Consider the following 15,757-nt stretch of genomic DNA (forward strand, 5'->3'; position numbering starts at 1 on the left):
AAGCAAAAATGAGCTACATTTCTGAATATGAATTTAGTGCAGACAAAAGAGTTCAAAATGTTTTCTTGGCTAACCAGCAATCATGAGCTATCAGTTTGCAAGAAAAACAACAACTGAGTCATTTATTTTGTGGAATTTTAAATATGAACAAAGAAATCCGTTTCTCCTCGCTCTCCTCCCAGTTGGAAAACATCCAAAAACAGAAACACAAAAGACAAATTGCGTCTGAAACAAGCAAAAGGCTGACGTTGTCTGACGTTCAGGCAATATCGCACGATAAAGCTGCTGTTTGAATGTGGTTTACACTCTAAATGCTGAGAAATCAGTTCCTTTGAATATGACTACTACATGAGCACGTGTTTTACACAGAAGTTACCAGATGATACACACAAGGCTGTTTCTGCATCAGTTAAAACACAATGAGCGTGGACAGCACACAGCTGTTTTCACAAAGTACTTCTTTTCTTTGAGGAATATCTACTTGACCCAGGAGCTGCTGCCCTGTCACATTGCCACATCTACTTTTCTACACTGGAATTCACTCTGTCCAAAGTAGCAAGCTCTGCAAATGAACAGGAAGTAGCAGCAGGAAAATAATGCAAATACGCAGAGAACACCCCACTCATAGATATGCAAAACACCATCAGAACAAGTAATTAATAGATGAGATGTGTACTTAGACGCATAAAAGCAAACATGGAATGCATACGCAATTGCCCGCAGACATTTTTAATTATCCGTGTAAGCTTAGAACTAAATAGGAAGATTAAACAGAGCTTTGTTTCCTTTGAACCTTCCAACGTTGTCCCAACGTATTAATACTTAATTGCAATAACCTACTTGAACTGGTTTGTCAAAGTTCTCATGGAAAACAATGTTTACCAATGATTTTTTGCTTTATTAATACCCAAGTGTGACATATGTGCACAATAAGAAACTTTTTGGACCTTTCTTTGCTCTCAGTGTTTTCCTCCACAGTGTAGAGAAGATGCCATCAGTCCAGTCATTTGTGGCCACATCTAGTCTGCCAAACATCTGAGGTGCAGTAATGGCTTTGGGGTTCATGCGCATCTCTCTGTGAGAATGACCACATTCTGGAAGAAAATTAGATATTAGCAGAAACATGTTCTGTTTTCCTAAAGTTAATATAATGGATAATATAATACTTTAATGGAGCAATAATTATATTAAACACATGACAAGGTCACAAAAGTAACAATATTACCCTAAAAATATGTAGATTTAATAAGATACCCCATAAATTAAATAGATATCTCGTCCCAGTATGAGTATATTTCTTCGGTTATTCTGTTCACATATTCGTGTCTACAGTACAATAGATTCAAAACAAGCTTACCACAAGTTGGTGTCTTTTTCTTTAAGCTCACATGCGACAAAATACACTAAATCCTACCTGTCATAGCTTTCATAAGCGTGTGTATACAAGTTGTCTTTCCAGCCCCACTGGGCCCCAGGGCCATCATGCCATGTCGGACTCTTTGAGTCTCGTACAGCTGGATGACCTTTAGCTTCCAAGGAGGATGGTTGATTAGGCCTGCATCCTCCACCTGAAGAAACAAAGTAGTTACAATTCCAGCTATTTTTGTAACATTAATGCTTTTACTGTATTTACAAGTATAATAACTTAGTATACAGTCGTGGTAAAAAGAAAGCACACCTTCAGTCAATTTTAAGGTTTCACACATCAAAACATCTTTTTTTTTTTAATTAAAAAAATGAAGCCAAAATGCAGAAGCAATATATGAAAAACTAAACTAATACTATCAAATGCACTTGCTTAACTGATCAGCAACAAAACAGCATAAAATCTAAAAGTTCCAACTTTTAATTGCATCTCTCCCTTCCTGCACTGTTTTTCACAAGTCCTCGGGTTAGGTCCTTTACAAATAATAAATGCCACTATTTGTATCCTTCTCGATGTCCTGTCCTGAGGTCTGACATGACAAATACGGCGGCCTCACTCTCCATTAGGCTTTTGGACCGTCTTACTCAGCCTTCGCATTTCTCTTTCTGCCTCTTTCCATTGTTTCCCCTTCCTGTTCCCCCCATCTTGCAAACTTGGTGTTACTGTGGATTTTCACTCTCCTCGTCAATAACAGATAAATCCATTCTCCAAACTCTCCTACCTGTTTGTCAATGGCAGCTTCTAGTTCAGGGTAGCCCGCTTTGTCAAGTTGGATGCCCGGGAAGAGGTCTTCAATCAAGCTCAGAAAAAGTGGCTCATCCTCATCGATCTAAACGCATGTGCACACAAATTTGCAAAACCCAGTGAAAACATGAAATATCAGCATGGTTATCTTTTTGATGCCCTATTGTGTACATTGTAGACTTACCAGTTTTGAAAGGTTCATGTCCCTTAGAACCCTCATGACAATGGTAGACTCTGTATCACTGGGGTTGGCTCGCTTGGCTGCTCCCAGAGTTCGCAGAACTGACAGAATGTTGCGCAGGCCAAAATCATAGTGAACCTGAACATTCATAAATATCATTTTAGTTTCATTTACATTAATGGAAACCCGTGCAACCTTGTTGTTAAGTCATGTGACAATGATACCTCCTCCAAACTAACTCCTTTTCTGACCCCATTCCTACAAGCATCACACTCTATTTTCAGCAGCCTGTGTGTCAGTAAGACTTTTTATGCATTTTTAGCTGCAGCTTGTTTATGCTCCCACACTCAGTGCAAGTTCTACCACTTTCCACTTGTTACTGCAAGGTTAAAAGGAAGATCTTCAATTTTTATACCTGCTTGGACAGTTGCTCCTCGCACAGCTTGTAAAGCGTGAAGAATTTGCGTGCAAGCTCCATGTTGTCGATAAACCCACAACTGGCCAGTTTTACCCTAATAATGATTTGACGGTCTGGAACCATCATGGCCACGGAGCGGAAGTTGATCTTCAGGTTTTCAGGAAGCTCCTGACGACCTGCATAACCTGGATTCTGATTACATGGAGAATAACAAAAAAAAAGATATTAATGGAGTAAAACAGAAATAAAACATTTAATGATAATTAGGAGTAAATGCTACATTGCCCATTCTACTGCATTAGAAATTTAGATCAGTGGTCCCCAACCCCCGGGCCTCGGACCGGTACCGGTCCATGAGTCGTTTGGTACCGGGCCGCGAGAGTTGAGGCTCAGGTGTGAAATGTATGGTTTTCAGGGTTTTTATCGGTTTTCTGCGTTATTTTGTCATCGTTTTTATCGTTAACTCAGTTTTCCTGGGTCTTTTCACGTGTGTTATGAATAACTCTTCTATTTTTCAGTAGCGGTACTAGTTTTATTTTGTTGTATTTTTCCGCGACACCTTAAAGGCCGGTCCGTGAAAATATTGTTGGGCATAAACCGGTCCGTGGCGCAAAAAAGGTTGGAGACCGCTGATTTAGATGACAGACTAGAATGCAACAACAATGAAACTAAATGGATGAAGTTTATACTGGAATGTAGTTCATCTTCATCACAAACGCTATCCTTCAACTTCAGCAGACACAGCCTACAGACACAGCCTGTTTCACAAAGCTTGTCTATACTAATGTACACACACACACACACACACACACACACACACACACACACACACACACACACACACACACACACAGAGAATAAAAAAGAGGAAAATGATCTCTGACCCCTCTCGCCACAGGGAGGAATTATTCCACTGTTATGTTTAATGACTTGCCTCAGGACAGCAAATGAGGCAAGGAGATAAAGCGATTTAACTATTACTCTAAGAAATAAATCACATGAAATAGCAGGCAGAGCCCAAAGTTTAATTCAAAAACTGACTTATAAAATATTACATGTTAGAGTTCAATTTAGTGTTATTTGTGATTCATTTCAGTTTTCAAGATTAAAAATTTTGCTTTAAAAAAAAAGGAATCATTATGCGATAAATCTAACAGCCAAGAGTAAATATTGATGTCCATGCATGCACAGCATGTCCAGGCACCATCTGAAACAGATACAGTTCATACACTTCAATATTCATTCTGTTAACTAAGGTGTCATTTACTGATGTTAAGAACTGCCTCCTTTAGATATTTCCTCTGACCAGTCAAATAGATATTAGCAGTCTTGTTCTACTTCCATCACTAACCATGGTAAGGAAGATGCCAAACTCTGGGTTCATGTCCACATTGTCTCCATCTGTGAAGACAAAATTTTTGCGACGTTCCTTCTTGCAGGTGAGAACTATCGCGATCTGCTGGGCTGCCACAGAAAGAACTGGGAGGTCGATGCGGTTGAACTCGTCAAAACAGCCCCACGAACCAGACTGAGCCAGACCTGGTAAATCACATAAACACAGAGCTATGGTCCGTCCGCTGCAAACAAATAAGATATCTGACATTACATATTGTGTGATTGTTGTTTTTTTTTATCTGTATTGTTATGATTTATTAGCAAAAAAAAAACCCCACAGGTCTATAACCTGATAACTCAAACCCTTAAACTTCTTTCTGGGTATATATTTATTGTCACGGTCCTGGGTCGGTGACCCAGTGTTTTGAGTTTTGTTGTGTTTTTGATCTTTGAGTTCATCATGGTTATCACTGTTAGTGTTTTGGTTTCTGTCTCAGTATTTCTAGCTCTCTAGTTTGTTGCTCTGTGATTTCTAGTTCTTGTTCCCGTGTCCCTATGTTCAGTGTCAAGTCTGTGTCTCTGTGCCTGTTGTGCTTCCAGTGTGTCTGGTTTTGCTTCACCTTGTCTCGTTAGCTCTGATTTCTCCCCGAGCTGTGTTTCCCTCCTGTCTCCCGTTCCCTGATTGCTCCAGTCCTGTGTTTTCCTTGCTCTGTGTCATGTCGTACCCTCACCATGCTGTCTGTTTTTTCCCCTCCGAATTCCTGAGGAAATTCTAGTTCCCAGTCCTGGTTTGTTTTCCTAGTTTGTGCTTCTTAGTTTTTAGACTCAAGTGTCCAGTTTAGTTTCGAGTTTTCTAGTTTGGGGTTTTGGTTTGTTTTTTGTGAAGTTTAATCTTTATGTAAAGCCTCCCAGCAATAAACGCTGCCTCTTTAAGTTGATTCTGTCTCATGAGTTCTGCAATTGGTACGTACTTCCTGCTTGCCACACAGTCTATCATGACACTTATAGCATGACATTACTTAGTGATTCTCACCTTTAAATATTCTCCCCAAGCCTCTGAAGTCCATCTGGTCAGAGCAGTTGAAGACCACAACGTACTTTCCCAAACAGCGACCCATGTCTTTTATGGTCTCGGTCTTTCCTGATAACAAAAGGCAACATTTTCACAGCCTAAACTGAAATGCAACCATTTGTATGCTGATAGAAAACCTGACAACAAATGATCTCATAATAGAAACTATCAAAGCTAACTCTGTAATGAAGCCGTTCCCGACTGAGATAGCTGTGTTGTTTGATTCTTCATTTAAATGACCTGAGTTGTATAGAGTCTAGAAGGGTAAATTATCTATATTTAAAATGGTTAAATTCAATTACTTTAACACTTGGCAAACCTTGGAACAGCTTTTTAACATGTCTGTCCCATTCCGAAATCATAAGTTTTGCATACCAGTTCTAGGTTTTCATTCCTATAAAATGTTGCATTTTCTTTTTGATTCAATGTAATTTCCAAAAAATAGATAGATACTGTGTGACTAATTTTCATACCTGTTCCAGCTGGACCAGCAGGTGCTCCACCCATACTCATACCAAGAGCTTGGGCTAAAGTGATGTAACACCTGTCCAATTGTAGACACACAAACATAATAACAATCTAATTTCATAAATCATGAATCATTTCATAAATTCATAAGCTAATAATATCCATACTCAAAATGACCACAAATGAACGTGATCTCATTCTCCACAAGGTTCAAGGATTAAGCTTTAGAACCCTGCCCCTGAAGCTGATGGGGATTCAGCGATTTGCTCAAGGACACATCAGCAATCAGGATGACTGACAACAGGACCTAGCCCTCTGGTCACTGGTCTCCATCTTCATTACAATGACTGACCTCGGGGTAAAAATCATGGTAAAGCTGGGATACTGACATATTTTCTCTCCTTCAGCAGATACAGATTAATTCTGACCACTCCGTAACCAGATTTACTTTTTTCATCCCAACATCTTTTTTGCCACAATTTAGGACCACTTGCACCTTTCCCTTTTTTAACGTGATGTGGTGGCAGCGAGGAGGTAGGACAATGATAGCAAGCAAAACAAAGAAGAAAGACAGCATGAGAAAATGATGGAAAAGCAGAGCTGTCTTGGCGCCTCTAGCCATAAGGCCAGCATGCCACTTTTTTGGAGAGCTGCTGTCTGATGTTAGATGGTAACTCCCTCCCTAGTGCTGTCCTCTCACATCTCCTCCTTGTCTCTCCTCATCTTTTTTTCCCTCCTTGTCTCTTCTCATATTTTACCCTCTGTGTCTGTTACTAAGACACTTCTTGTTGTTGGACTGCTGTCTCCCTCACTCTGTCTGATCCTCTTTCCTTTTCTTTCTGTCATTCATATCGCCTGTTAGTTACAGATGTGATGATCGCTGTGTAAGACTGCTTCATCCTGCTTCATCCTGCTTTCTAATTTCTCATCCTCACAGTCCCCGAGTTGTCTTTTTTTCTTTGCTTTACAAATCCAGTCATTAGTCAACCACAGAAAGTTTAATCCATTTCATGAAACTTGACATTACAACGAACAATCACGGTCAAGTTTTCAGCATAAATCTAGAGTGGGTTCCTAAAATAACTGATGCATGATGCAGCATGCATTTCTGACTTAGTTACAAAGGCAGGGTCACGTTTTCTGTACAGTCACTCCAAGGTTACACTGTCTTTGTTTAAACTGCAAAAAAGAAAAGTTATACTGCTGTTTTTTTCCTTTATTTTCTTATTAGTGTGTGTGCATATGACTTTTGCCATTATGATACATTTTACTGACGTATGTCTGCTTTACCTGTCCGTCAAAGGTGTAATGACAAGCCTTTCGGTACACCCCAAGAATTCATTCTGGTAGACAAAGCCCACATCTGTAATGTTGATGATCATCTTGTCTGAGTCCTCATTGAAGTAGAAACGGCACTGCTTCAGCCATTCAAAGTCACTGGAGCTTTTGACATGCAACCGGCACTAGGTGGAGAAAGGGTAGCGATAAGAGACAGGGAAAGAGGGAAAGAGAGGGCAGAAGGAGACAAGGGGATGGAAACAGAAGTGAAGGGAGAAGGGAGATGGCATGTGAAGAATAAGAAATTGAAGGGCACCACTCAGAAGATTATTTGAAAAGAGAGATGAAAGCCAGATAAAAGAGGGGAAGAAAGGTGGAAGGGCGGGATGTGTGAGGAGGGATTTCGGTGACAGGAGGGTAACATTAAAAGGGTGGAAAGAGAAGAGAAGCAAGAAAGTGGAGGATGAACGAAGAGGTCATGAAGTGAAATGGGAAGAAAGGAAGGTAAAGGATAGGGGAGAGTGAAAAGGAGGGAAGAGAAAAGTCCAGCAAGTTAAAATGATGCAAATGGGAAAAAGTACAAAATGAATTAGAATAGTAATGAATAGAAGAGATAAAAAGCAGAATATGTGTGAGAAAAAATACAGTGGGGGTAGAAAAGTAGCAGTGTGATATATTATTGGAGAGGAAATAAGGTGAGGCAAAAATGTGTTTAGAAACAAACAGGACAAAGGAACATGAGCAGGACAAATTAATGGTATGAGCTAAATAAATACAAATGATTTTAGAAAGAACTGAAAAAACACATCCAAATAAAGTTTCTTCAAACTGCTTCTATTAACCTTGGGGTTCAGCAACATGCTTATTCTGCCTTAAGTGGAGATTCAAACACAGTCGTGACTTTAAATATTACTTGACTGCCATTAAAACCCCTCTGACTACTTTCGACAGAATTTACTCGCTGCAGTAAACAACATTTTGTATTCTGACATGGCAGCCCTTGGGAGTCTGAATATCAAACACAGTTTACAGAGTGGTTGCTATTTTGAGCCGGAGATTCTAATCTTGAACAGAAATTGCAAAGCGTTCATGTGCACAGTTCAGCGTCAGTCTAACTGATCCCAGCTCGGATGTCTCTGGCCTCTTTTCACCGAATGATCAACATACTCACCAGTTCATCAAATATGTCCCTCTGGTGGACATGAATAGTGATGAGGGTCTCATACTTGGTCCTCTCCACAGCCTCCAAGTCTCTTGTGGTCATGTCAATCAGGGTGTTAAGGAGATCCAGGAAGAACTGGTTGGTTTTGGACATGATGCGACGATCGTATCGGGCATTGGTCAGAGCTTCTTCTGAGTCCCTTGTCCAAATCATCTGAATACCCAGTAACCCCACCTACATTAATGTGCAAAAAACAAAACACATCAAAATGGTCAAATGTACCGATGACCTTAGAAATCTAACTATTGTTTTGATGAAGGAATACTATAGCAGTTTAGTACCACACCCCAAGATTTACAGAGAAAATAACAGCCCCAATTCCCAAAAGTTGGGATGCTGAGTACAATATAAATAAAAACAGAACGCAATGATTTGCAAATCTCAATAACCCATATTTTAGTCACAACAGAACATAGAAACAATAACAAATACTTATAGAAAACACACCCTTTTAAGAAAAAAAATACTTGTTCACTTTTAACAACAGTCAGTAAACATCTGGGAACTGGGGAGACCAGCAACTGTACGTGGGTAAGGAATATTGCCCAGTTCTATTCTGACACAGGATGTTTCCAGGTGGTGAACAGTCTGGACTGATGAAAGGCAGTTAAAAACCCAGAGTATCCTTCTACAAAGTATGCGATTTAGCTGAAATATGCAGGTTGTTCCCTGAAAAAGACAGGGACATGACTGGATTGGAGCATATTTTGCTCTAAAACATTTAGATACTTTTCAGCAATGGTGGTATCTATCCAGATGTGGAAGCTGCCAGTTTCATAGGCACTAATGCACCCCCATACCATGAGAGAGAGCAGAAAAAGACAGATTGCGTGAGGATGTGGTCTCCATGTTGTATAAAAAGTTTTCCACATTGGCTCAGTCAGTGTTAAATGACCTCTGGTCCAGAGAATATAACGGTGATTCTGGATCATGTTCACACATGGCTTTTTCTTTGCAGCATAGAGCTTTAGCCTGTACAGCAAACTGTGCTCCCACACATTGATTTTCTGGAGGTGTTCCTGAGCCCATGCAGTGATTTCCATGACAGAATCAGGTCTGTTTGTAATGCAGTGCTGCCTGAGGGTCTGAAGCTCGCAGGCATCCAATATTGATTTTCAGCCTTGCACACAGAGATTTCTCCAGATACTTGAAATCTTTTGATATCACGTAACGTAGATGACGGGAAATTCATATTTGCAATTTTACACTAAAGAACATCATTCTGTAATTGTTCTACAATTTTAGTTTTTTGCAGATTAGTGAAACTCAGCCCAATTCTTTCATCTAACATGCTCTATTTATATCCACTCATATTACTGAGCTGTTGCCAGATATCCTAATTAGTTGCAAAATGTTCCAGCTGTTTTTTTTACTACCACTAATTTATCCAGACTCTTGTTGGCTGTCGTTGTAGTCATTAAATTCAAAATGAGCCAATATTTTATCTCAAAATAGTTTTCTCAGTTTTAAACATTTGCTAGATTTATTATATGGGTTTATAAGACTTGCGAATCATTGCATCCTATTTTAACTTACATTTTGGAGCATCCCAACTTTCTTTAGAATTTATTTTGGAGTTTATTACAATGTTCATAGTAGATTGCCTCTTTAGGCTACACAGGTTTCTGTTTTTGAGCAGCGCCGTCCTTGCTCCACAAGGATAGCCAGTTGTGGTCGAATCAATGTTTTAAAACGTTTGCGGATTAGTTCCTGGATTTGGACAATGACTTACTTGAGATGGGAAGGAGTTGAGGAAGTCAATTAGCTGGAAGCCAGAGTCCTGGATAGCCAGAGCAGCTTGTCTGATCACAAGGTGCAAAGACCTCTGGGATTCTTTCAGCAGAGCATTGAGCCACACCTCCACGTTCCCTTCAGCTGTGACGGGACGATCCAGCTCCACAGTCTCTCCCTCGCGTGATGACACGGCCAGAATGCGGTCATATATCTGTGAAAGGCAACACTGATTAGATCGATTATTATAACTACAATGATGAAGTTATTTTTCTTATAAAAAGTATATTTTTCAAATTCTACATTACTCTGATTAGTTCATTCAATTTGACATTAAAGCAGCTATTATATTTTATTACTTTCATGTTACAATCACATATTTTTCAGAAGGTTAAGTGTTTAAGATAAACAACAAAAAAAGAACATAATCCACCTTTTCATGAAACTGGACACACTTGATATTGTCAAAGACATTGAGAAGGTGGGCCTGGATGGTGTGGGAGTCAGAGGCCTGGCCCAGGATCTCCAGCAGGGCAGGATCAGAGACAAAGAAGAAACGAGGAAACAGCAAACGCTTCTTCTCCAGATAACTGTTTGACCACATAATTTTAAAAAAATCAATACAAAGTATCATCTGACAGACAATACAATAAACCAGATAGTTAACTGTACAGCATAAAAAAGGAAATCAGTCACTTCACTTACCCTCACTACTGATTATCGTTTAAAATCTTCTACCTTTCTTTTGGTGGTTAAGTTCATTAGAACCTAAAAATAAGGGCCATGGTGGTGTTTTAAGTTTTTTCTACTCACCCTGTTAGAGACTTCTGACAGATCTCCAGCTGTTCGAGGAGATGTGGAAGCAGCTGTCCCATGGTCTCATCCCCCACGCATGACTGTACCACATTGGGCATTTCATGGGCTCGCATCATGATCTTCACCCATGACTTATCAATGTTAGAGAAACGCTTTGCTTCCTAAAAAGATTGAGTTAGTCAATTATCTCATGATCAGACTGTTTTATTATTTTATTTTGTATTTGGTTATTTCTTTTAAATGCTTGGACGCTGTTTGGCGCTGATTTTAGAATTAAGCTCGTAAAACAATCTTACAAAGGCAACATTTCACTATTATTTCTTCTTCTTTTAAATGTCAAAACACTGTGGCCTGAAAACATTGCCTGGACCAGTGATTTATTTTGCTCAAGAGACTGTGAAATATAATTTTTGAAAATGAAAATAAAAGAAACTCAACGCCTGGCACATTAATGCACTACTGCATTAATGTGGCTGTAGCTCAGGTGGCAGAGCAGGTCAGCCACTAATCAGAAAGTCGGTGGTTCGATCCCAGGCTGCCTCCTAGCTGCATGACAAATATCCTTGGGCAAGATACTAACCCCATGTTTGCCTACTGGTGGTGGTCAGAGGGCCCGGTGGCGCCAGTGTCCGGCAGCCTCGCCTCTGTCAGTGCGCCCCAGGGCAGCTGTGGCTACAATGTAGCTTGCCATGACCAGTGTGTGAATGTGTGTGTGAATGGGTGAATGACTGAATGTAGTGTGAAGCGCTTTGGGGTCCTTAGGGACTAGAAAAGCGCTATACAAATGCAGGCCATTTACCATTTACTGCACCTAAACACCCAGAATATTGTCCAGAAATCTGATAATGATGTAAAGATAGAATTTTTTTATGTAAATTGTGTAACTGCAAATGAGTAATTTCAGTTCAGTTCACTTGTTTGCCTTTTAAACTGAAATTGCCTTTTAAACTGCATTTGGAGTCCATGTTTAAGCCTGATAACCAATATGAATCACATCCTGAAATGTTGTTCACCTTAGGCAACTGTTTGGCGATATCTCCACCCACAAACACAGCCTCCAGATAGATCCACAGGTTCTGGACAGTCATCCAGTGCTCGATAATATCAGTGGTGTTGGAGAGATTCTGAACCCACTTCTGAATCTGGGCTTTAAATGGGGTGTTGTACCTGAAAAAGAAGGTAAATCTTCACGTTCGCCTTACTTAGGGACGCACACCTGTGTGTGGCTCGTCTAATGTCTAGATTTCCCACAGCTGTGGAAGAAGATCATCACTACCGACACTAATGATAATGACACTCAACACTGCCGTACCGGTTGCTCATAAGGGATCCCAAGATCATTAGGCTATCCTCCATGCTGGCAATGATCTCTGATGTGCTGTCTCCTCTCAGCAGCAACTCCCCACGGGTCTTAAAACTGGCAAATGTAAAAGTCTTGTTGTCCCACTCAGCGATCACTTGCTTCAGCTTTTGTTCAATATCACGCTCTTTCACAGCACTGATGCAGATATCCTGCACAAGAATCCCGCCCCCCAAATGTTTTTAAATGTTAGCAATAAAAATGCTGATGGCAAACAGATGCATATGCACTGAAAAAACAGGATTGGTGTTTGCACTGAACAGGACCACCTATCAGTTAATTCAATATATTACTCTTTAAACTTTTTAAATGTTTTCATTTCCTCCAAACAATTTTCCAAACTTGTATTTTATTTGGAATTTATTATATCAAATAAAAAAGAAAACACCTTGAATTAGCAGCTAATGATTCGTTTGTACCTCAATCTCTTCTTTACACTTGAGTAGAGGAGCCTCCATTATGTTACGCAGCTTGAATGTATCAGTTTCCACCTCAAAGGTATGGCCAGTCACCTGGATACAAAACAGGACAAATTACAGCTCTTATCATTATCATTAGGTTCTGGTGATGACTTGATTTCAGTCAATAACATTCAGTTGCAGTGCTACACCAGTGGCCATGTTTCACTAACCTCCGTTATCCTCTTCCAGTGCCGGGCCATCATTGCTTTGTTAGTCATGAGTTCCAGCAGGGGGCAGCACTCACTGAATTCATCAATCGTTTTCTTCAGATCCTGAAAGGCCTGCCACTCTTTCAGAGCACGAGGCAGTTTTCGACACCTGGTAGTTCACAGGACGTGACAGTCAAACTCATATTTATTGTCTTCTTTCTAAACTACACTTTAGCTCTGCTGAAGTCAAGTAAAGTTGACATGAACTAGATTAGATGTATAGTTGACATTTTGTTTGTTAAAGGAAAAGTATTACAACACACTTCAAGTTTGGTATTAACGCTACAAGAGTCATTGGATTGGACAACTTGTTGAGTATCCTTCCTTACTAGCACAGAGCAAAAGTTCATGCATCAGTGTCTGTTCATAGCTTCACTCAACCAAATCAACACCTCCACAACAGATAGCTGACATTTCTGCCAGAGGAAACAAATATCCTCTCTTCTTCAGCTCTGACTATAGCTCTATATTTTCCTTCTGACTGCTTCTATTTTTTATCTAGATTTTCATTGTCAAGTAATCCCTTCCAGCTATATTAAAACTTGTTCTTAATTTCTTTAGGTAAAATAAACTAGCCTGTAGCCTATTAGCCTCTTTCCCCTTCAGTGTCCATTTGACACATGCTGGACAAATGTGACCACATAAAGGGCAAAGATTAGCTTTGCATTGTGAGACTGAAATATTAATGCAGTGTTGATGAAGAACAGGAAGCTTTGTTTCTGCCACTGGAAAAAAAAACAACTTTTTTTTGTTGTTATGTAAAACTTTTGGGTTAGTATTTCGAAATTATAACATCTCGAAACAAGTTTCCATATTGTAGCAAGTGAAAGGAAGCAGTTTCTTTAATGCCTGAAAATAAGAGTGATGTTTATGGATGGACTAATGAAAATCATTTAATTTAATTCTGCTTTTTTTTCTTTCTCTTTGTGATGTCACCAATTCCTGCAGTAATGAGAGGGCTTGATTACACAGTATGAGAAGGTTATTTTCTCACATAGTCAGTTTTGTTTGTTTCCAGTTCAGCTTCTTTCCTGAAAACGTCTCCTTCTTCATTAACATATTTTAAGCTCATGTTACTACATCTACAGTTAAAAGAGTTCAACAGTTGCTTGAATAAAAAACAAACAAATAAATTGCCAAACCTCGTCTGAAAGTCGAGCAGCTCATTATTAATCTTCTCGATGCAGATGTCAGCCCAGAGGATATCATAGTAGCCATTAACTGTATCGATGACATTGTTGTAAAGGCCGTACAACTTCTGCAGCAGAGCCAGTTGCTTCCTAATCTCCAATAGCTGAGGATGCTGGGTAACAGGAAGTCCAAAGAGCTCTTCGCCTCCCGTGTAAGTGATGTACTTCCTGAACAGGTTGTCAAATCGATTCTGAAGAGGAGAAGAGCTACGATTAGGTACAGCTTACGCTCTGATGGACTTTAAAACATTACACATTTGAGGTAAAACATTTGCAATTATCTGAGTATAATTTATACAGAATAAAAAATCTGTCTTTTGCTAACCATGAAATAGAAACTGTAATAGTATAATAATAGTAATAATAATAATAAAAATATAATAGCTCTTTTAACATCAGTTTCAAGTAACTACTTTTCTGAGGCATCAGGTCAATGCAGGATCTAAATATTTACTAACTGACAGAGAGACAAAATAATTAATCACTAACCAACCTGGAACATGATCAGCCGGTCACTGGCATCTTGGGGTGCAAGTCCCACAACCATGGGACCATCCTTAAACAGAGAGGGAAAAGTGTCATTTTAGTAGCTATTATTAAAACTAACCTTAATTGTAATTAACTGAGCATTTATTTGTTGAATTAAAATAAAAAGTTTAATTGAAACAGAGCAAACAGCCATAGATACTTTACCTTTTCATAATCTTGATAAAAGTGTTGGCAGTCTTCCAGAAAGGTCTCCACATTGCTGACCAGTTCTTCTCTGAAGTTTGGCTGCAAGGCGACCAGCTCGTTCTGCACCTCTGTGCTCCGGGACAAGAGCTTTTCCCAAGTGTAGCGCAGAGTATCCACTTTTTCAGCCTCCTCTTTAGCCACTGACAGTTCATACTTATGGAGCATGGCATAGGACTCCTGTGAGGAAAAATAAGATACTAAGTCTTCCACCTGACAAAAACTAGAATGTGCAAATGTGTAATTATTTCTTTCTGAGCTTCTTGTACAGACTCATAAAGTCAAACAGCTAAAAATGTCTCTTTCCCACTGTGTGTATTTGTGTGTATAAAAAGAGCTTCGATAAATATGTGATGCTGTGGTTTACCTCTATGGGCCCAACTTGAAAATCAATAGATATCTGGTGCTCTCTGATCTCCTTCAGTGCGGCCATGGCAATACGAATATCATCCAGGTCTTTGATCTGTCGATTCAGTTTCTTTCCTGCTTCATCTACAAAAGCAAAAATGTGCTCCATCTCTGAGCGACATTTCCTGTTACAGTAAAGTCCGTAGTCCACCATCCAATTCTTGATTTCAGCAGAGAGGGACATCTTTAAGGGTGCTGGCAGGAAGTAATATGAGCATGCAGAGAGCATCATTTAACTTGCTGAAAATCTCAAAAATCTCATTCATGCCGGTTTTAAATTTGTAACTTAATAAGACCTGTGAATAGCGCCAAGGCTCCTACAGCAATATACTCTGGTTCAGAGTTTACTTCCAGCTCTAGATCTCGATAGAAAAGAATCTGGCTCTCAAACTCCGATAACAAGGGACTCCCCTCGATAAATCTGTTCAAAACACAAACAAAAATAGCACTAGTGCGATGTCAGATAAGCAGATTTATATAGAAACCATACATTTCAACGTACTTCCTCATGGTCTCTTCACGGTCTTTCCTCCAGATGTGATGGTAACGGCTAAAGTGATGTAGAGCGGTCACCACTTCCTGCACATTAATATCAACAGGAGAATATGAAATGAAGTGCACTTATAGAAAAATAAAAGACATTTATATTCATTAAATATACAGAAATATAGATGAAAATATCTGTTGTAAATGTGGGATAAAGAAA

At 39.5% G+C, this 15,757-nt stretch overlaps 1 protein-coding gene across 1 annotated transcript in view; it reads right to left on the reverse strand.

The window, feature by feature from the left end:
* Positions 1-15,757, reverse strand: part of dnah5 (dynein, axonemal, heavy chain 5) — a 101,346-nt gene that overhangs the window by 64,017 nt on the left and 21,572 nt on the right. The window contains exons 26-48 of the mRNA XM_082550836.1: positions 15,554-15,630; positions 15,348-15,472; positions 15,011-15,246; positions 14,605-14,823; positions 14,405-14,467; positions 13,864-14,102; positions 12,683-12,830; positions 12,471-12,563; positions 12,004-12,203; positions 11,705-11,858; positions 10,689-10,852; positions 10,309-10,465; positions 9,877-10,089; positions 8,094-8,318; positions 6,935-7,107; positions 5,650-5,720; positions 5,138-5,245; positions 4,121-4,308; positions 2,767-2,961; positions 2,355-2,489; positions 2,148-2,255; positions 1,415-1,568; positions 948-1,094 (exon numbers count right to left, since the gene is read on the reverse strand). Coding sequence (XP_082406962.1) covers positions 948-1,094; positions 1,415-1,568; positions 2,148-2,255; positions 2,355-2,489; positions 2,767-2,961; positions 4,121-4,308; positions 5,138-5,245; positions 5,650-5,720; positions 6,935-7,107; positions 8,094-8,318; positions 9,877-10,089; positions 10,309-10,465; positions 10,689-10,852; positions 11,705-11,858; positions 12,004-12,203; positions 12,471-12,563; positions 12,683-12,830; positions 13,864-14,102; positions 14,405-14,467; positions 14,605-14,823; positions 15,011-15,246; positions 15,348-15,472; positions 15,554-15,630 — 3,592 coding nt within the window. The remainder of the gene's footprint in view (positions 1-947; positions 1,095-1,414; positions 1,569-2,147; positions 2,256-2,354; positions 2,490-2,766; positions 2,962-4,120; positions 4,309-5,137; positions 5,246-5,649; positions 5,721-6,934; positions 7,108-8,093; positions 8,319-9,876; positions 10,090-10,308; positions 10,466-10,688; positions 10,853-11,704; positions 11,859-12,003; positions 12,204-12,470; positions 12,564-12,682; positions 12,831-13,863; positions 14,103-14,404; positions 14,468-14,604; positions 14,824-15,010; positions 15,247-15,347; positions 15,473-15,553; positions 15,631-15,757) is intronic.

Source organism: Aulonocara stuartgranti (assembly GCF_965226115.1).
Source record: "Aulonocara stuartgranti genome assembly, chromosome: 11".
In the NCBI taxonomy this organism is placed as follows: domain Eukaryota; kingdom Metazoa; phylum Chordata; class Actinopteri; order Cichliformes; family Cichlidae; genus Aulonocara; species Aulonocara stuartgranti.